We start from the raw sequence: 21,573 nt of genomic DNA, 5'->3' as shown, positions 1-21,573 counted from the left end.
CAATGTGGGCCTGATAGAACAGCCATAAAAATAAATGGAGCAGAGTTTTACAAATCAAAAATTTGATTCAATTGTCAAATGTTAATCACTCTGCCATTTTACAGTGTTTTTAAAAAAATAATTTTGAAAGTGCTAGGCAGAAGCAAAAATTTAACTTTTTAGAAAGGTAGCCTTATGCAGGTATGAAGTGGCCTTATTTGCTTCCCTGTCATATCTCAAAAAACAGCTGCAACAAAACATGCTCTTGTGAATTTGTAAATTACTTTACAGCCTGAGATCTTGAGTGTCATTTTAAGGTAAGGTTAAATATTCATATTTCAGTTACAATTCCCATAAAAAAGTGTGTGGTTATAAATTGTACCTGCAGCATACTATTATGGAAATTGTAACACATACTAAGATCTAAATGCACAAACAGAGAGAAAAAGCACACAAAGTATATTTTAAATGATCATTCTTTCATTGGCCAAAGAGCTGCTTCTTAATGACAGAGACATCCCTTGAGGGAGGGACGGAGGGAGGGGTGCATGGCACAGGCGCCGGCTTTTTCCTTTGCCCGGGGGTGGTCATCTCCTGCTCAGCCCCAGGCCTCACACCCACTCCACTCCTTCCCCCAAGCCCCCACCTCCGCCCTGCCTCTTCCCACCTAGTTCTGCCCCCTCCCCCAAGGCCCCACCCCACCCTGCCTCTTTCCATCCTGCCTTTTCCCACCCAGTTCCGCCCCCTCCCCCGAACGCACCCCATCCCCTCTCTTCCCCTTCCCGCTCAGTGCCTCTTGCATGCCTTGAAACAGCTGATCACGGCTGCTGGGAGGGAGGGGGAGGAGTTGATCAGTGGGGCCGCCGGCAGGTGGGAGGTGCTGGGGGGGGGAGGAGGAGGGAAGCTAGCTGCCATTAGATGCTAAGCACCTGCTAATTTTTTCCTGTGTTTGCTCCAGCCCTGGAGCACCCATGGAGTTGGCGCCAGTGGCAGAGAGCATGAGAGAGCTCATTACAGCTGAGTTGGCCCAGCTGCAGGGTCAGTTACAGTCCCTTAAGGACCTCACAAGAGTGGAAGATCAGTGTACTTTCATTCCATCCTACCCCACTCCCCTATCACACCTCTTACCCTTGGTTGGAGGCTGCCTCCAAGTGAGTTTCCACCAAAAGAGTTTCCCTTCACAAGGGGTATTACTTATCACCAGAATCCTGCCCCTTTGTGCCACTGAGTACTGCAACAGTGTCACATCATAGTGGATAATCTTGCCGTAGGCATAATGCCCTGTGCACATAACTCAAAAGAACTCCTAAACCCAAATCTTGGGATTATATACACTTCTTCCATGATCTTCGAAAAGTCATGCCACTCTGTTTCAGTCAATACTGAAATGAGATTAAGGCTTTCCTATCTCACAGGATTATGAAGATGAAAAAGTGCTATACAGTTAGTACATATGATTATCATGACTGTCATATCCTGTTCAATGAAATGCCTCAGCATGTTTCCTCCCAACATCACACCCATCACATAATTGTCCTGGAGTGTGGAGCCTGTGTAGAACAGGAAGATATGGTCCACTTCCTCTCCCACTCTCCAAAGATGCCATGTTTTAATGATGCAATAAAAAATAAGGGCTTTTTTTTTAAAAAAAGTATATATTATACATAAACAATTGTACCTTTAATTTGTATGCACAACTACAACCGCATGTGAAAAATTCAAGTAACCAAGTTACTTATATGGCTCCCATCAACATAATACCTGAGTGCCTCACAATCTTAAGTTTTTATCCTCACAACCCTACTGTGAGGCAGGAAGTGCTATTATTCCATTTTACAGAAGGGAATGGAGGCACACAGAGGCTAAGTGACTTGACCAAGGTCACACAGGAAGTTTGTGGTAGAGCAGGGAATTAAACCCAAGTCTCCCCAAATCCTATATTAGCATCCTATCCACTGGGCCATCCTTCTGCTTTAGTTGTTCAAGGAAATGGTCAGTTATGCATCTACATGGCCATTTGTGCCAATCTGTAGTAAACTGAAGTAAATTAGTACAATTGTACATGCAGTTTAAAAAAATCAGCCCAGTTAAGATTTATCATCCAAATTCTACAGAATTAGCTGAATAGAAATCTAGGTTATTTACACTTGAAAGGATTAGATTTTAATCAGTAAATGTCATTAATAAGGAATTGAGAGGAAGGTGGTCACACAGAATCTGATATTTACTGTCCCTTGTTAAGTCTGTGAAGAACTGATAAAACACCTCAACCTGTTTTGGATAGTCAATCAGTACTACTAAAATACTTGCACACAAACCCAAGTTCTGAAAACTAGAGAGCTAAACATACCCGTGAGAGAGATGAAATATGACAGTGAGGGGTGCTCCACCGGAGAGTGGAGTGTTGCAATTTGTGCCAGGGAACTGTTCATGGGCCTTGCCTGGGGCTCTAATTTTTGTATCAGCCTGGCTGAAAAGTGCGAAGATCCACCCCTCTAGTGGCAGGAAAGGGGAAGGGAATTTATGTCTATATACTGCGGCTCCAGAGGCTGTTGTTAGGAAAGGGGTCACAGCTGTAAAATGGGACAATAATGCTAACCCATGTTTGTAAAATGCTTTGAGATATATGGAGGAAAGTATTACATGTTTTATTAGTAGGAGGAGTCTGATCAACTGAAGTTCCAGCTCCCACTAGCAGTTGGAAGGTGCAAAGAGTCTTCTGTTCCATCTCTCTCTCTCCCCTTCACAGTCTCCCGCCTGCTCTGATGGCAAAGAGGTCTCTGTTACTGTATCCCTCCCTGCTCAGCCTCCATTTTTGGGGTCCTCTTCCTCCTTGATTAACTCTAATACCTACTTTCCCAAGCAGCACTGTGATACTGACCAATTTCTTGACAGGTTTACTCTTTAGTTTTTGGGGTTATTTTTCTGGATCCACAGGGTTCTGAATAGCAGCAGTAAAACTGACCAAAATCTTATTAATGTCACTCTGCTGTTGCTTGGCAGAACTCTCAGCAGCAAATGTACTAGAGATGTTTGTCTGCTGGCTGAGGAGAACACTGCTTTACTTTAATAGCTTTACAAAAGTACCAAACACAAGTTTATTTTAAAATTATTATTAAATTCTACAGAAATTGTTAGCTTAGGCCTCCAAACCCTAAGGAAAGATTCCTCCTCCTCACTGGCAAGACTTTTTACTATCACTTTAACGATCTCTGTTCATATCACAGTAATATTGTACGGGATAGTCAGTGCAGCTTGAGAACTTCACATGAAAGATGTGCTACAAAAGCACTAACAGCAATGTAGTCCTTCCTCTCTTGTCTTTCCTCCCACTGCTGTTACATCTAAAATATAGATTATACTTTTTGGGCCCAGATTGTGTCTGAGTTTCCCTTGTGATGCACACACCTGTGAGCACTGTAGCATAGTCACTTTGCTTTTACAAAACTAATTACTCATTAAAATACATGGTTGGTACTTACGGCTCGTGCTGCTAATGTCATTAGTACTCCTGTTAAAAATGTTAAATAATATCCTGGATACACACCATGCCAAATGGCTGAAAGGATGAAGGTCTGGATCGTAGGACTGAAGGAAGCTCGCTCATAGCATACTCTAAGAAGTAAAGTAAACGTATTAAAGGCAAAGGGCATAAGGGAGGGAAGATGATCAACAATAGTGCCAATAACCATTTTAAAACCTAGCAAGCCATAGATTAAATAGCAGCTGCTATTTGGTTACATGGTTCTATTGAATCTTGGACTTAACCATTAACATATTATGATTTACAGAAAATGCTGAAACTTTACTCTCAGCTTTGATACCAGATCTCCGTGCTGCCATGTATGCTCCTTCACAATGGCACGACACCACTCCTCAAAGGCAGAACTCTACTGGCTAGCTACTATAGCTGGATGGGAAATGCATTACCTGTCTGATGAGAATTTTTGAGATTTCAAAAAAAAAAAAAAAAAAAAAAGTTCCCATCCCAAACTGGGATGAAAATGTTCATGTACCAAAAATCTGAACAAATTCTGATTGCATCAATTGAAATGTTTCATTGCAATAATTTCAAAACATTTAGTTTCAATACTGACCTTTTATTTCTTTAAGCCTTTTTTCTTCACTATAAATTAACTTAATTTTGAAATGAAGTCATTATGACCCCAAAACTGGAGCTTTTCCAGAAATAGGAAAACACAGAAATGGGACATCTCAACAATTTCAATCTTTTTTTCAAAATGGGAAACTTATTAAAACCAACCCTTTGCAGAAAACAGTTTTGGTTTGACAAATTGGCATTTTCTGGTTAAAAAAGGTTTTGTTGAAGAATTCCCAACCAGCCCTAGGAGGGAGTACGTCTCTAGACCCTGAGCTACGTGTGTAACTGCACCTTCATGCTGACTTCTCTGACAATAAATTCTCTGACGACATGAGTTTTGGCTTGCAAACAGGTGTTTACATTAGCAGACATAATTTGATCTTCCCTGCAATAAAATTTAAATTATTAAAACCATTTCTGCTTTTCAAGGATAGAACAAATGTTTGGGGAGGAAGGTGTACACCCCTACACACCCCCCTCTTGTAAGGAGAGAAAATTTGAGGGATACACCTTACTCTCTGGAGGAGGCAGTTGAGGCTGTGTTCCACTATGTGAAGAGCAGGTTTACATTTGCTGGGAGCCCTTTCCCTGTTATGAGCAGTGTTGGACTTGGAGGGAGGAGTCTGATTAGACAGAGCAACTACAAAGCCAAAGAGCTCCTAGTAGCATGTATGCCTTCCCTAATCACTGCACTAGATCTGGTATCACAGCAAGATTGTAATACTTGCATTGAGAATGAGTATCAATCTACTCTACAGGCTTTATTCCATATTTCCACCATACCATTGGAAAGGCACTGCTAATTCAAGAGGCCAATCCAGCAGAATACATATGAATCAACCACAGGTTGCAGAAGACTGTAGTTACTGTCTTTACACAGGTTGTCTATTCAAAGATGCTACTCATCTTTTGAATAGTGCCAAAACTTAGGAAAGACCTCTTCACAACTAGAAGTTACTTCACAGAACAGGAATCTTATATAAATTAGCTTCTCCTGATTACCAACATCCTATTTCCTAGACCTGTGGCTATTAAGCTTCTGCAGTCCGAAGTGTTTAGTAAAGGCATATGTAAGGCTCCAAGATGGGGTCTACCCAGACTGCCAGCTATTAATAAAGTTTTTCTGCTGAGGGGAAAATGGACCTGCCTCAATATAATTGCCAAGAAGGATGGCCGTTTTCTGCCTTCTATTCACCTAGCTGAAATGGGATGTTTCATTTGGCTCTATATTCATTCACCCTCACAACCATTTCAAGGGGAAACAGCGGGGAAGCATTAGCCCATTGGAAACCATCTCTTATTTCTGGCCAAGCCAGGGAACAACGAATCTGCCATTTACATGAGGGAATTGAAGAAAACAATGTGCACACAACACACTCTCCCAACAGCATTCCCATGTGGTTTAGAGCTTGCAGTGTAGTTTCTAGGAAGGGAGAGGGTATAGACAGTTCCCATTCATAATACAGGGAAGATTCTGTGACTGGGTAGTTAAAGAAGCTCATAGGTTCCTCCACAGGCCAGCAGCCAGAGGCAGATAACGCTATAATTAAAGCGTATAATCGATTATGCAGCTGCATTGGTTTAGGATTTCTAATAACAAGTATTCATAGATTATTTTTAAAGATAAGTAATAAAGAAACTTCAAAGCAGAAAAGCTTTCTTTTAAGAAATACAGTACCTTTTAAGCCAAAGAGCTGTTTGAATATTCCAGTTATCAAGAAACATCTTGAAACTTGTTGAAAACTGTAAAACCAAAACATTAATTATTTCTGCAAAACGTAAAGACACTATATTAAAGAGTCATGATGTATTTCAGAATAGTGTGAAACACAAACCAAGTATTCTTTGGGGATGAGCTAAATAAGGACAGCAGGAATTTACTTAACCGCTCTATTATAAGCCTGCTTTTATTCCTTCATTTGTAACTCTACATTTAGAGTACTCATAATTACAAAAAAATTCCACAAGCTAGTTGGCTTGCAGAAGATATCCAAAATGTATGTGATTTGTCACTCCTTCCCCTAGACACTGATTGTCACCTCTGATTTGTGACACCTTTGCAATCCTGAGAATAGAAAAAGTGTAAGACAATTTAATGCCTTTAAAATTTTCTACATGAGGACAATTTTATTTGAAAAAGCCATGAACAAACCTCTATATGCTGGATTCTCAGATTTGATATTAAATCCCAGCGTGATGCTCCATTTTTGTCATATCCTCTAAAACCAAACCCTGCTGCATTATTAATTGCATCTGCTGCAATGAAACAAGAGAAAACAATTGACGTAAGTAATTATAAATTGCCTACATTATAAATATTGTGCATCCTATGACAAGTACTCTGTACACCTGATCTGTTGTATTAATGTACTTTTTGACTGTATTTTTAAATGTTTAGAAGCACCTAGAGTCACTGGATTAGGCCCTTAACTATCAAGAGAAAAGAATAAGACAAATAAGGATATATGTTTGCAAACCAAGTTATTTTCAATCTTAAAATAATTTTTTATAAAAAAAGAAAAGCAAACAAGAATATAATATACCATCAGTTTCACAATGTAGGCATCTTCTCCTATCAGTCCATTTATTTCTATTTGGTCCTTTCTTTCTACTTGGGAGAGGGTATCTTTGCCTTCCAATATGCCTGTTTGATCAAACTGACAGAGGAACCCATTCAAGCTCACTGTGATGCATGGTATTAACTACCACCCAAAGAGAAGAGAAAAATTGGAATTCGATCAGTTCTATTTTGAATATAAACTGAACTCAATTTAAGATTAGAAAGCACGGGCATATCCACTGGTTGCAGTGGTTTGAGAAAGTGTCTCAGTATTCAGATGCCTTCCTTCACTTTGTGAGGGATACACAAGCTGAATGTGTAAACATAAAAATAAAAATGTCTCACTCCATGATGTTTCAGATAGCATAGCATACCAAAGTCTGATGCTCTAAATATGTGCCTGTTAAAAATCAATGGGGAAAAATGAACTATTGAGAAAGACATGATTTCTAATGTGTACTCAAAATTTCTTCTAATAGTACAAGTCCTGATACCAGAACAGCCCACAGTTCCTTTCTGGTGATTCAGGGGCCCCTGAAGAAAAAGTAGGGGAAGCAAAGGTGGCTCTAAAGAGGCAATATAATCCAAGTACTCTAATAGAACTGGCGTGGCTGCGGTGGATTTGAGGATGAGCTCTCGCTGCCTAGAAAATGCTTCATGCAGCAAATGTAATATATAGCCTCTGACAGCTAAATTCTTACCATTTGCCTTGTCATGGTGCAGGTGTTTTTCACTGAAAGTGGGGGCATGAAAGGCAGACATCTGTTGCCTTATAACAAAATTGCTCCAGGCAGATGGGACTCATTTGCTGTGATATGCAGTCCACCTCCAAGAAGGGATGCTGATTTCAAACCAAAAATGTCAGTCCTGAAAGCCAGTTTGTAAACGTTGTGCCTATCACACATGCTCTATGGGCCTTGGTCTTCAGGGAGTATACCAGTATCATGCTAGCACAACACTTACACCCCTGTAAGTGACTCACAACCGCTTTGCCTGATGCCTGTGGAAAATGGGGAAAGGCTACCACATTCTGGGCACATGTGGCTAAAGAAGTGAGACTATAGTGAGACTATGTTTGGCTTCCCTGAATACGGGAACAGTGCCTGGGAAATCAAGAGAAATAACTGAGATGTTGAAAAGAAGGAGAGTGCATATTGCCTGTATACAAGAGAAAAAATGAAAGGGATTAATATCCATGACCATCAGGGGAGGGCTACAAGATAATGTATCACTGTTCAGCAGCAAGGAGAAATGGAGTAGTAATAATCGCAGCAGAAATATTACAGGATAAGGTATGGACATCCAAAGGAAGAGTGACCAGCTGATGGAATTTAGAATAGCACTGAGTAGAGAATATTTAATGTTGTATGTGAATATATGTGCAGGTTGGTTGTATGATTGAGGAGAAGGAGGAATTCCACATAGTGCTGGACCAAGTGATAGGTGAAATACCACAAGCTGAGTGCTTGATCATGGGAGCAGATCACAACAGACGTGTGGGAGAACACAGGGATAGGTACAATAATTGTCACGGTTTGTAACCAGAAATGAAACTGGTGAGGGTAACTTAGAGTTAACCAGAGCCCATGGCCTGATTGATGCCAATATATACTTTGTAAAAAGGAGAAGCACTTAATTATGTACAAGAGTGGTGCCACCAGCCCCAGATTGATTGCTTCCTGACAAGAGGAAGTGACAGAAAAACATGAGACTGTAAAGTGATCCTGGGAGAACAGATTGAGGGCAACATAGATTGCTTGTCATGAACTTCTGATTGAAAAGGCCAGTGGGGGACAAAAGACAAGTTGTGAAACAAAGGATAAAGCAGTGGAGGCTCACAGATAGGGAAGTTTTAGTCTGAGATTAAGGATGAGATCCTTGGAGGTTGGACAATGACCAAATCGACCACACTGATACCAGTGAAGTTTGGGAGAAAATATCAAAACATATTATAGAAAATGTGCAAATGTGTGGCCAAATGAAAAGAGGGAAATGTCATGGCAATGAGACATGGTGATGATCCAACAATGTGCCAAAGGCAGTGAGAAAGAAAGGTTTAAGCAACGGCAGAAAGTAAAAGTGGTAGAAAGTTATAAGGAATGCAAGCTTGTAAAGATAACAACTCAAAGAGCAGTTGCAGAAACTAAGGGTCGGATATTTAAAGACTTGTAAGCAGTACTACTGATGAAGGAAGGGGGAAAAGGAATGTATAAATTAGCCAAGAATAGGCATAGAAGCACAGAACTTGGGAACTGTAAAGTGTATCAAAGATGAAAATGGAAGAGTACTGGTGGAAGACGGTGATATCACTAGGAGGTGGCAGCTGTTTTATGAGAAGCTGCTCAGTGAAGACAATGTGAAGAAACCACCGAAGGAAGTATGTGCAAGAAACAACCTCACAAGACCTTTCGTCATGGTGGAGGCTCAGATAGGGTTCAAGGTTACAAAACCAGTAAGGCAGTGGGATCGGCCAACATACCAATTGAGGGAATGGTGACAGTGATGAACTTTTTCAACTTATTTTTCTGCACTGGAAAAAGGCCAATATTGTTTCCTATCTTTAAGTGTAAAGGAGATATGCAAGAAAGTAGCACTTAGCAACCCATCAAATTAATGAGTCACACTTTGAAATGGCTGGTAAGAATTATCGAGAAAAGACTTCGGGAGGAGCTGGAACATCAAATAAGCAACAACCAATTCAGTTTTATGCAAGGAAGGTCAACACAGGACACAGTGTTTTCAGCCCAAATATTACAGAAGTACAGAGAGAAATGCAAGGGATTGCACTTAGTGTTTGTGGATTCAGAAAAGGCTTATGACAGAGTTCCTAGAGAACTGTTATGGTGATGCCTGTGGTCATGCAATCTGCAAGAAACATATGTTAAAACTATCATGGATATGTATAAGAGTAGCACAACCGTAGTGAGTAGCAGCAGTGGCTACAGTGAATCATTCACTGTGGGGATATGTCTACATCAAGGATCAGCCGTAAGCCCATTCCTAGTTCCGATTATAATAGACTAGGAGAGAGGCTCCATGGAGCATGGTTTTTGCTGACATGTTGTGCGATGAAGATTAATACAAACTGGAAAGGGACCTAGAACAATGGAGGGCTACAATAGAAGAAAATGGCTTACAAAAGACAGACTACATATAAAGTTTAATTGAGAGGAACAATGAGAAATCAATAAAGTTAGATGGTATAAAGTTAAACTCTGAACCTCAGTTCAGTGTTGAGCCATGATGAGAATGTGGATGCAGATGTTAGAAGCTGCATGCAGAGTGGGTGGTGTAAATGTAGGGAGTTGATGGGGATTATATGTGCCAAGTACACTAAAGAGCAAAGTGTAGAAGATCATGATTAGGCCAGCCATGATACATAGGTTGGAACACTGGTCAATGAGGAAGAGAGAAGAACACTACTTCATACTGCCAAAACAAGAATGCTCAGTTGGACACTGAGTAAGACAACAGCTGCTAAGCTATGCAATTAAATGGTATGAGCTATGATACAGGCAGCCTCCATTATGGAAAAGCTGAGGGAGTACAGGCTGAGATGGCCGGGTCACATGACCTGGCAAGATGTGAGATATATTGGCCAGAGAGTACAAGAACTAGCAATCACGAGCCGAAGACCTAAATGCTGAAAGAAGACACGAAGGAGGTTGGCGTCATCTTGGATGGCACATTTGACAAGAATGCTTAGAGATGAAGAACAAGAACCGCCGACCCGATTGACAGGACAAGGTAAAGGAAAAGAAGATTAGTTACAGCGGAATACCCTTCCTTTCTTCTTTGAAAAATTGCCTTTAACTTGTGTTAGTTCAGTAGGAGTCTAGAATAAAACAAATATTATACAAATAAAAACAATATATTTAAGTTGCAATAGGAAATACAAATGTAGAAGACAGAACACTGGATGTATACTGCTGGGCTAAAGTAAGTGTACTTTACATGATAGTGGAATATGCCTGAAATCCTTAACCTTTTTATTCCCCTTTTCCTAACAGCTGCTCTAAGGCAACTTAACTTCCTTTGCTCACTAATCCATACCCATGGTGTCAGGAAAGTCCATGGGATAAATTTTTTTCCTTTTTTCTCAGAGGCCACATATTAAAAGTTTCCCTTTTTATATCTATTGCCATCATTTGCACAACACATTTCCTCCACCAGGGAGAGGCTAATTTTCCTCCCTTGGTATCCTACTATTAATTGAATCGTTAGACTGACCTCACACTTGGTAAGGCAACTTCCATCTTTTCATGTATTTATACCTGCTCCTATATTTTCCACTTCATGCATCTGATGAAGTGGGTTCTAGCGCATGAAAGCTTATGCCCAAATAAATTTGTTAGTCTCTAAGGTGCCACAAGGAATCCTCATTGTTTTTACATTTCACTCAGTTATTCAGCTGTCAAGGAAGTCTGACCCCGCTTATCTAAAAGATTTTTCTGACCTCTACTGGCCCACAAGACAAAATTTATGATATTTTAAAAATAACCTAATTTCTCATTCTGTTGCACCACCAATGAACATTTATTAAATTTTTTTTGTAAATAAGGAGAACACCTGCTACTCTATTTGAGGCCATGCATAAGAAATATAAGCTTGCCACACTTTTTTAGGGTCAAGTTAGAAATACCAGAAAGTAACACCAATTCCATAACAACTTCCTAACTAAAGGAGGAAACAGTGCTGATAGCATATACATCAGTATTCATTTTAACATATTTGTAAAAGAGCTTTAGCATTTGGAAGGAATAAAAATAGATTAAAAACCCCAAAGCATTGCATTCAGCAAAACACCCGTGTCATCATGCATTCTGCTCAGGCCCTTAGAGCAGTTACAATAAAGCAGCAGCAAAAGAGGGCAAGAACTAAACGAAGCACTGATCCAATAAAGTTTATGGCCTTCCATATTTTATCAAAGCCATGCTGGTTCAACTCTGCTAGCAAAAGTAGTACAGACAGAACCCTCTCTGAGGAGATACTCCAACAGTGCGAGTTTAGGCACTTTTCAGCTGGCTTCCATCCTTGACAGATGATAATACTGGTGTTTTTAGGCACAATATTCCGAAGTATGTCATTCTTCAACAAAACCTAGAATTATTCTGTACCCAGACAGGCTGAAAATACTTCATTCACTGAACAGGAATTAAACTAGCAGCTGAAAGTGAGTCATGCTATTCTACAAAACTCTTTACTGCATTGGTTTCCCCTCAGTTTTCATGCAGAGTTATGCAACAAATATATAACAAACAAAATATATAATATATAATCAAAAATATAATAAACATTTCCATGGCACAAACTTCTGGAAGTTGAATATTTTTTCCCTATATGACTTGGAAAGGAAAAATATTGTTTAAAATACAACATCCATTTAATGCCTCAAACAAGGGCAATATATATGTATTCTGCTTTTAGCAGGTCATTAAAGTTTTTACTAAAAAACAAGGTGAAACGTTTACCATCAATATAGGAAACAACTGCTGTCAAGGTTCCTTCCCCACTCTGAACTCTAGGGTACAGATGTGGGGACCTGCATGAAAGACCCCCTCAGCTTATTCCTACCAGCTTAGGTTAAAAACTTCCCCAAGGTACAAACTTTGCCTTATCCTTGAACCGTATGCTGCCACCACCAAGTGTGTTAAAGAACAGGGAAAGAGACCATTTGGAGATGTCTTTGCCCCCAAGCTCTACACCCCCTTTCCAGGGGAAGGCTTGATAAAAATCCTCACCAATTTGCATAGGTGAACACAGACCCAAACCCTTGGATCTTAAGAACAATGAAAAATCAATCAGGTTCTTAAAAGAAGAATTTTAATTAAAGAAAAGGTAAAAGAATCACCTCTGTAAAATCAGAATGGTAAATACCTTACAGGATAATCAGATTCAAAACATAGAGAATCCCTCTTGGCAAAACCTTAAGTTACAAAAAGACACAAAAACAGGCATATACATTCCATCCCGCACAGCTATTTTACCAGCCATTAAACAAAAGGAAATCTAACGCATTCCTAGCTAGATTACTTACTAACAAGTTCTGAGACTGCCTTCCTGATCTGTTCCCGGCAAAAGCATCACACTGACAGACAAACCCTTTGTTTTCCCCCCTCCAGCTTTGAAAGTATCTTGTCTCCTCATTGGTCATTTTGGTCAGGTGCCAGCGAGGTTATCTTAGCTTCTTAACCCTTTGCAGGTGAAAGGGTTTTGCTCTGGCCAGGAGGGATTTTATAGCACTGTATACAGAAAGGAGGTTACCCTTCCCTTTATATTTATGACAACTGCACTTTATGTTGCAGTTATTGCTGATCATATTCCTATACACTACAATATATCCATGTTGAGTTATGCAGCTTGTTCTTGCAGCTGGGCTATTCTAAATAGAATTTTTTTTAACTGACTGCAAGGAAGAGGTTTATAAATGGATATAAATGGGTGTGAAAAGTAAAGTATAGAAGTCTTAAATTAAAATGCACTATGTAATTAAACTAGTTTTAAGGCAATTTTAAAGGGATAAAAATACCATTTCTCTTTAAAAGATATCAAATACATGTTTTATTGAGGTATCTATTCATCAGGCCCTGGAATCTAGTTTGCAAAATACACTTCTATCCTTAAGTTTATGTTAATGGGCAACTATAAAATAAACCCATTCATTCATTGTCCCTTGCCTAAAGTCTCAGTTCTAAAATTACTTATAAGACCCCAAGAGGGCACTCTCTCTTTTAAATTCATATCCAACATACAGTACTTTTAACTGTAAAGAAAAGTACACACATTTTTAGTTGCTTACCTAAAGTCCATGCAAAATAGTATTTGGGTCTGGCAGCCATTAGAGACACATACAGGTAGATAATCCTCATAGGCAAAGATACTGTAGCTCTGAAGTTATCATCAATGTTGTATTCCACAGGTAAAGTTTTTGTGACAGTCATATGAAATAATAAGGAGAGCCCACAGATTAAAAGTTTCTGTGTCACAGCTATCTGAAAAGTGCAATGGAGGAGGGTTTGTGAGTTTCATCTTTTTTTATTAAGCTTCCTGAAACAAAATTCATGATCTTCCCTAAATAGGTGTACAAATGTATGTCACTTCCCAATAAACACATGCTATGACATTTAAATTTTTAAAGACTTTTACAAGCTAAAAGGATAAGAGGAAAAGGAAATATTCCTGCCTGGATTATGCTATGACCATGCCATCTTAAAGTAAGAATTGTTAAATCAAAGTCTGACAGCAATTAAGAACCTTGAAAAATCCCTTGAATAAATGGAAACACTGTTCATACTGCTTTTCATAATGGTATCAAGAATTATCTAAACAGATAAAAAATTAAGATGTCGTCATCAAGATAATCAATATACTATAGGTCATTTGAGGTTAGTGCATCTTCTTCACAGAACCCACAGACAGACAAGGGCAAAGAGTCCCCTTCTCCACTTTTAATGACATACCACTCAAACATCAGTTGGAGTTTATTCAAACCTATAAGTACTAGTATCTCCTTGTTTTCAGTTCCTTTTCAGTAATTCTTAGAAAGAAGATGTAAAATGTTGTCTAAGTCAATATATTAAGTACCTCTGCTGAGGATGTTTCATAGTATTATATACAAGATTTGAAATGTTGAAATTATAACAATTTCTAAATGTATATAACTGGGATTTACAATGGAATCCTTCCCTCCGGTTTTATGAGGCCTTGTTTTCCAGCTAGAATGACCAAGGCAGAAGGTGGTCAAGTAACTCACCCAAGGACATACAGATTCTGACCCAGTATCCCTCGAAGCCCAGTCCTTTTGCTCTTGCTATTTTTTTAAAAAGTAGATCGGGTTCCATTATAAAATGCACATAAGTATAGGTGCTGAAACTAGGGCTGCTGGGGGTGCAGCAGCACCCCCTGACTTAAAGTGATCTCTATCATATACAGGGTTTACAGTTGGGTTCAGTGACTTTCAGCACCCGTGTACATAATGAGTAACATACAACATTTGCTGTTTTAAATACATAGTCTGCTCTATTTTCCAAGGACAAAAGGTCCCATATGATGTGTAAGTTGCTGAAGTATCTTTCATATACTAAAGAAGCACCTGAAGTGTCCATGCACAAGTTAATCATTGATAGAGCTGCAGTCATTTAGGCTCTACTTGTATTCAAAATTCTCTGTTTCTCTCAATAGTTTAATTGAGACTAAAATACAGATATATTTACCATTATAATTCTATTAATATTAAACTTGCCAGGAAAATAATTCAATGTGGCCTGATTTGGGCAAAAAAAGTGTTAGAACAGGTAAGAGGTAGCTAGTTCCTTGTTCTCTCCACCATACTTCCAATATTTTCCAGTACTTTCAGAGACAATGTCCTGTTTCAAATATTGTGTAATTATACATATAAAGATCTAAGATAACAAGGTAACTTCACCACCACCATGAATGAAAATACTTCAGAAAATACTGTAATGAAATGATTAATATTGTTTTCCCAACTTAGATAATACTGTCTCTCCTTCTTCCCATTCAACCACGCTGTTCTCTCCTGTGCCCTCTGTTCAAGTTGTTGTGTACCTTCTTGTGTGATGTGCAGAGTGAAAGATCGCTATAATCCTGATATTTCACACGTCAACAGGCAGCACTTCAGAGATCAAGATTTTAGCAAGCTTTATTTCGCTGGCCTAATTAAAGTGTATTAAGAGGCCTGATGAAGAATTCATCACATCCAATAATCCACAAGTAATGCTGCTTCCAGGAGATGGAAAGAACTAGTGCAATGGAGAATATAATGGAAACTATTGATAACACCCAACAATGTTCGAAAGACAAAAAAATCTTATTTGATACAATTTGTAGACCTTTACCTTTACAAGAAATTAATCTCACTGTTAAAAATCTATGCCTTATTTCCAAACTTAATTAATCTCACTGTTAAAAATCTATGTCTTATTTACAAACTGAATTTAGTTAGCTTCTACTTCCAGCCATTGGATCGTAATTAACCACTGGAACAACTGATTACGGGTCCTGGTGGATTCATCATCACCACTGGCAATTTTTAAAATCAAGAGTGGATTTTTTTCTTTTTTAAAGATATGCTCTAGGAATTATTCTGGGGAAGTTCTATGGCCTGTGTTATAAAGGAGGTCATATTAAATGATCACAATTATCCCTTCTGGCCGTAAAATCTATGAATTTATGAAAAACAATGTTTTCTGTGTCAGGAATAACATGGAGTTTCCCTTGTTCAGTATGAGTCCCAGACGACTGAAGAGACAAACTATAAACTGGACGTGTCAGAGAACCCGATGCTCAGATCTGCCTCCCACTAACCAATCATCTACGGAAGGGAAGATGTGAATCCTTCACATCCTCAGGTAGGCCACCATTATTGCTGCCATGCACTTGGTGAATACTCATGGGGATGACAACAGGTACAAGGAAGCACTGTATATTGATAATGTTGGGCTGCCGCTATGAATCTCAGAAACTTCTTGTGACTTGGCAATACTGCCATATGGAAGTAGCTGTCCTAGAGATCAAGGGCAGCACAACAATTGTAATCTAGCGAGGGAAGGATGGATGCTAGGAAAAGTATATGAAATCTTATATATTTGAGATACTTGTAGAGATTTTGAAGATGGAATATGGGTCTCAGACCCGCCTTGGACCTGGTGATCAAAGTACTGTGAATAAAACCCCTTTCCTGATGTGGAAGGGGGACTTCTTCTATGTTCCCTTGTGGGAACAGAGTCTGAATGTCTTGAAGGAGCATTGCCTTGTAAGATGGATCCCTGAAAAGGAATGGGGTAGGTGGTGAAGAAGAAGAAGTGGATGGAGAGGAATTGGATAGAATATCCCATTCTCACAGTGCTCAGGACCCATTTGGCCATCATTATGGCTTCCTAAGCACTCAGGAAGTGGGACAATCTCTGCCAAAATGGGGAAGAAATAGCAGAATGATCACCGGTGACTGTATCACTGTCCTCGAGGGGGAAGCCAAATGTGCTGCTTCTGCACCGCTGAGTGAAGACAGGCTGGCTGATTTTAGTTGGAGTTGGAGGAATCCTTCTCTGTGATTTCTGCTTCCTCCTCAAAGTCTTGTTGCCTTTGTGGATATCCAGGTTGTCTACAATATTGCTGGGAGCACTGTTGCAGTGCCCTATACTGACACCTTTGGGGGTTGAAAAATATGCCCCCAACAAATGGAGCCTTTAAATGAATGCAAAGTCTCATCAGTTTTGTACGAAAACAAAAACTGTCCATCAAAAGGGAGATCATCTAAGACTTGCTGGCTGTCAAAGGTTATACCAGAGTTCTGTAACCAGGAAGCACTCCTCATTGTTATTGCAGAGGCTATCACCCAAGAAGTATCTGCCACTTCAAGCGCACACTGGAGTGGCCACCAAGTGGTCGTCTACCAGGAAGAAGTCCTAAATTCTTCCCAAGCATCTTCCAGCAGCTTGTCAGTAAATTCAGATATACAAAATCATATTTAGTTAACAGCGCCTGTTGGTAAGCTATGCACCAGGAGAAAGGGAGAAAAATATGTTCCACTTCCTAACAAATCAAGTCTCTTGGACTCTTTTTCTTTGGGAGATGATTTGAATCTCCCCTCCCCAAATTATTAACTAATCAGTTTGTAAGCAACTAGAGGATAATAGGGTCATAAGGAATAGCCAAAGGATTTATCAAAAACAAATCATGCCAAACCAACCTAATTTCCTTTTTTGACAGGGTTACTAATGGACAGGAGGTAGCAGCAGACATGATATATCTTGATTTTTAGTAAGGTTTTTGATACAATCCTACATGACATTCTCATAAGAAAAATAGGGAAATATGGTCTAAATGAAATTACTATAAGGTGGATGTACAACTGGTTGAAAGACTGTACTAAAAGAGTAGTTATTAATGGTTCACTATCAAAATGGGAGCGTGCATTTAGTGGGATTCCTCCGGGGGTCAGTCATGGATCCACTACAAGTCAATATTTTCATTAATGACTTGGATAATGGAGCAGTGTGTTTTTATAAAATTTGCAGAAGACACCAAGCTGGAGGTTGGAGGCAGGATTAGAATTTAAAATGACCTTGACAAATTGGAGAAATTGCTATGAAATCAACAAGATGAAAAATAAAGATAAGTGTAAAGTACTTAGGAAGGAAAAATCAAATGCTCATCTACAAAATGGGGACTAACTGGGCTGGTGGTAGAAATGCTGAAAAAGATCTGGGGGTTATAGTGGATCACAAATTGAATATGAGTTAACAATGTGATGCAGTTGCAAAAAAAACTAATATCATTCTGGAGCGTATTAACAGGAGTATCATATGTAAGACAAGGGAGGTAACTGTCCCACTCTACTTGGCACTATGAGAACTCAGCTGTACAGCTGTGTCCAGTTCTAGGCTCCAAACTTTAGGAAAAAAGTGGACAAACTGGAGAGAGTCCAGAGGAGGGCAACAAAAATTATAAAACGTTTAGAAAACCAGACCTATGAGGGAAGGTTAAAACCATGTTTAGTCTTGAGAAAGGAAGACTAAAGGAGGACCTGATGACAATCTTCAAGTACTTTAAGGTCTGCTATAAAGAGGACATGGATCAATTGTTCTCCATGTCCACTGAAAGTAGGACAAACTGCAGCAAGGGACATTAAGATTAGATATTAGGGAAGCTTTTTAACTATAAGGGTAATTAAGCCCTGGATCAGGCTTCCAAGGGAGGTTGTGGAATCCCCATAATTGGAGGTTTCTATGAAAGGCTTGAACAAAACACCTGGAAGGGATGGTCTAGGTTTACTTGGTCCTGCCTCAGCACAGAGGGCTGCACTTGATAACCTCTCAAAGTCCCTTCTGGCACTACATGTCTATGATTCTATCATGTGACCTCTCATTGGCAGCAGGGACCACATCGGAATTTGGGGCAGTATGGGAATAAAAACACTTGAAGCCTTGCACTGGGACATGGTATCATTTGTCTATGCACTTAGCTGCAAGAGCTAAGGAGGCTGGTGTGTGACATAAGGTCTTTGCAGGTTCTAAAAGAGCCTCATTAATAGGACGGGCTACCCGTCCAGGGGCCACCGCCTGGAGAATGTCCAAAACCTTGTGAGTATTCTCTTGCACAAGCTCAACCTGCATACCCAAAGCCGCAGCCATTCTCCTCAGCAGATCCAATAAGATTTAAAATCCTCCAGAACTGGAGAGGAGTCATCCGGGGTCACTGAGTCAGGAGGCAAGGAAGATGACAGATCACTTGTGGCAGAACCAGCTCCTCTGATTCATCCTGAATCAGTTCTGGCTTTGGAAGGTGCATAGCAAATAGTCCCTTTTGAGTGGACCAGTGATCAAGACATTGGGGACCAGCATATGAATGGTCCTGTTCCCTGTACCAATGCTCTCCTTCTGGGAGTGGTGTAGAAGACTTGCTAGACCAACCGTGCCTCGGTAGGGATGTCAATGGTGGATACTCTGAACCCAACTATGAGGAGCCACCTGAATAATGATCAATAGGCATCAAGTATGTCAATCCTGATGAGGCCTTAGGTGATCTGATTTATCTGTAGTCCATTGTGAAGAGGTCAGTATCAGAACCAATGCTGGCATGGTAGTCGTACCACAAATGTGCTCCAAGATGTGGAGGATATTGCATTGAGACTTGATACCAGGAAATATTTTTGTAGTCAGTGACAAAGGGTAAGCTATGGTCAGTGGCCATTCTGACTACCATCTCAGTATCATGGTACTGAGGCCACAGGTGCAGAGGCAGAAGATCATACCAGTTCCAACTGGTGTGCATAGGTGCCAGGATCAAGACTTTATTGTATTGCTTAGCAGGTACTGACTCTGGTACAACTCTCAGTCTCTGTATCTGAGCCAAAGATTGGGACAGGACGGGAAGAGCAGGAGGCGCTACCAATGCAATGGCCTTTGCAGCCTCATAAGCTTGTGAGGTCATCAGTACTCATAATGCTGGTGCTGAAACAGTGTCTGTTGGTACTGGACTCAATAGCTGTCTCACAGATGGTACCGGAGTCAACAGCATGGTACCAGTATCTTCCCTCTGTAGTACTGGGAGACACAGGTCAATGGCCCACCTCTACCATGAGTACGTAAGGAGTGCTGGTGAGGTTCTGAGTCCTTTGAAAAAAAAAGAATGCTTCTTTGGTCTGTTTAATGGGTCCTCCTTTGAGGAAGCCCTGCCGAGGAAGCCCAACCCCTTTTTTCTCTGAGAAGAGTGTGAAACCAGGGGTCTGGCATGACACCACTGCAGTCCCTCTGGCCTAGTGTTTGCAGAAGGCAAAGCATTCAGTCAAATGCCCTGGAGCTGAGGTGGGTCTCATAGTCTGTTCCAGAAGGTATTGCTTGAGGTGCAGATCCCTGGAAATCTGCATTCTTTTCTTGAAAGAATGGCAGATACTTCACCTCTCTTTTTAATGTGTCCCTTGTCGAGTCACAAAAGGCGGCATGTGAGTGGGTGGGTGTTACTACTGGAATAAACACTTCATATGATGGGTAGTACTTAAAGCCCAGTGACCGCTGCATGCCAACAGTGCCTCGCACCAAAAACTAATTATTAACTAACTAAAAAAATATTAAAACAATAAAAGAAGCCTAACTACTGGGTACTAACTGCTAACTAGTTATTCACAGGAAAAGAGGAGAGCTGAACATGCTGATTGCACATTTAAAAAAAAGACTAAGGTAAACTACCGGGGAGCTCTGATTCAGGCCATGGGTGGTGAGAGAAGAAACTGAAGGGGAACAAGGTGGCAGTGCCTTTATATAACTTTCAGGAGGGGCCACAAGGAGGTGCAGGGGATGTGCGCTGCCCCAAAATGTGCAGCTTCAGAAAACTCTCTGGCTCTGGCACCCTGGGCATAGACATCTCTGAATGGAATACATGTGTGCAGCCACTTAAAGACGAATAGGTGCTCCACCCTCTTCCTCCTCAAGTTGTCGTCTGTCTTTGACACAGTTGACCAGGCTCTTCATGAAATGTTGTCTTCCCGGATCCTGTCCTTTTCTGCTCATCCTCCTACTCTCTCCTCTAATCTCTCCTTTCACTAGAAGGATCCTTTTCATCCACCCTCCAACTTTCTAGGAGGTTCCATATTTCTCCATTCTTGCCCCCCTCTTCTTGTCCATCTGCACTTCATCTCTAGGCAGTCTCATCTGCAAACATTTCAACTATCAACTCTATGCTTATATCTCTCTCAGATCTCTCTCTCTCTACTCTGGACCTATCTCCTTCTGCCCAGACTAAGGCTGTGTCTACACTGTCACTTTCAGTGCTAAAACTTCTGTCATTCACGGGTGTGAAAAAAACACACCCCTGAGCAACAAAAGTTTTAGCGCTGAAAAGCACCAGTGCAGACAGTGCTTAATTGCCAGGAGCTGCACTCCCGCTGATGAACCTACCACCGCTCATTCAGGGTGGGGTTTTTTATGTGGGGGAGATTCTCCCCCACATGATGAAGCGTATCTAAACTGTCAATGCTGTTGCAGCAGTGCTGTGACGCGGCCACAGCCGCGCTGTAACATGGGCAGGGTGGACATACACAAGGAAATCTCAGAAAGAGAGATTTTAGGGTATGTCATTGTTACGTTCAACATGAGCAGAACAGAGCTCTTAATCTTTCCTCCCACTCCAAAACAGTCACCACTCCCTCCCTCTCAGACCCCATGGATATCACCCCAACCCTGCCTGTCACTCAGGCATGTAATCTGGGCATTCTATTCATTTTGGTCTCTTCTAGAGCCTCATATCCAGGTCATGTATGAATTCTGTATTTCTTAACTAATATCTCTAAGATCTAGCCTTTCCTTTCTGACCACATAGCTAGATCTCTTCTCCCAAGCACTCATCTCAACTACTGCATCCTACTCTCTGGCTTTGACACATCCCATTTTGTCCCATACATATCCATTCAAAA

General features: G+C 40.4%; 1 protein-coding gene across 2 annotated transcripts in view; it reads right to left on the bottom strand.

The window, feature by feature from the left end:
- The window catches only part of MBOAT2 (membrane bound glycerophospholipid O-acyltransferase 2), a 217,767-nt gene that overhangs the window by 14,759 nt on the left and 181,435 nt on the right, over positions 1 to 21,573 (bottom strand). For both annotated transcript variants that reach the window (XM_048845456.2, XM_075126425.1), the window contains exons 8-11: positions 13,441 to 13,633; positions 6,234 to 6,337; positions 5,760 to 5,824; positions 3,462 to 3,594 (exon numbers count right to left, since the gene is read on the bottom strand). In XM_048845456.2, the coding sequence (XP_048701413.1) occupies positions 3,462 to 3,594; positions 5,760 to 5,824; positions 6,234 to 6,337; positions 13,441 to 13,633 (495 nt within the window). The remainder of the gene's footprint in view (positions 1 to 3,461; positions 3,595 to 5,759; positions 5,825 to 6,233; positions 6,338 to 13,440; positions 13,634 to 21,573) is intronic.

This window comes from Caretta caretta, chromosome 3 (genome assembly GCF_965140235.1).
Source record: "Caretta caretta isolate rCarCar2 chromosome 3, rCarCar1.hap1, whole genome shotgun sequence".
Classification (NCBI taxonomy): Eukaryota; Metazoa; Chordata; order Testudines; family Cheloniidae; genus Caretta; species Caretta caretta.
The sequence above is the reverse complement of the archived record's forward strand: the minus strand, read 5'-3'. Positions and strand labels throughout refer to the sequence as shown.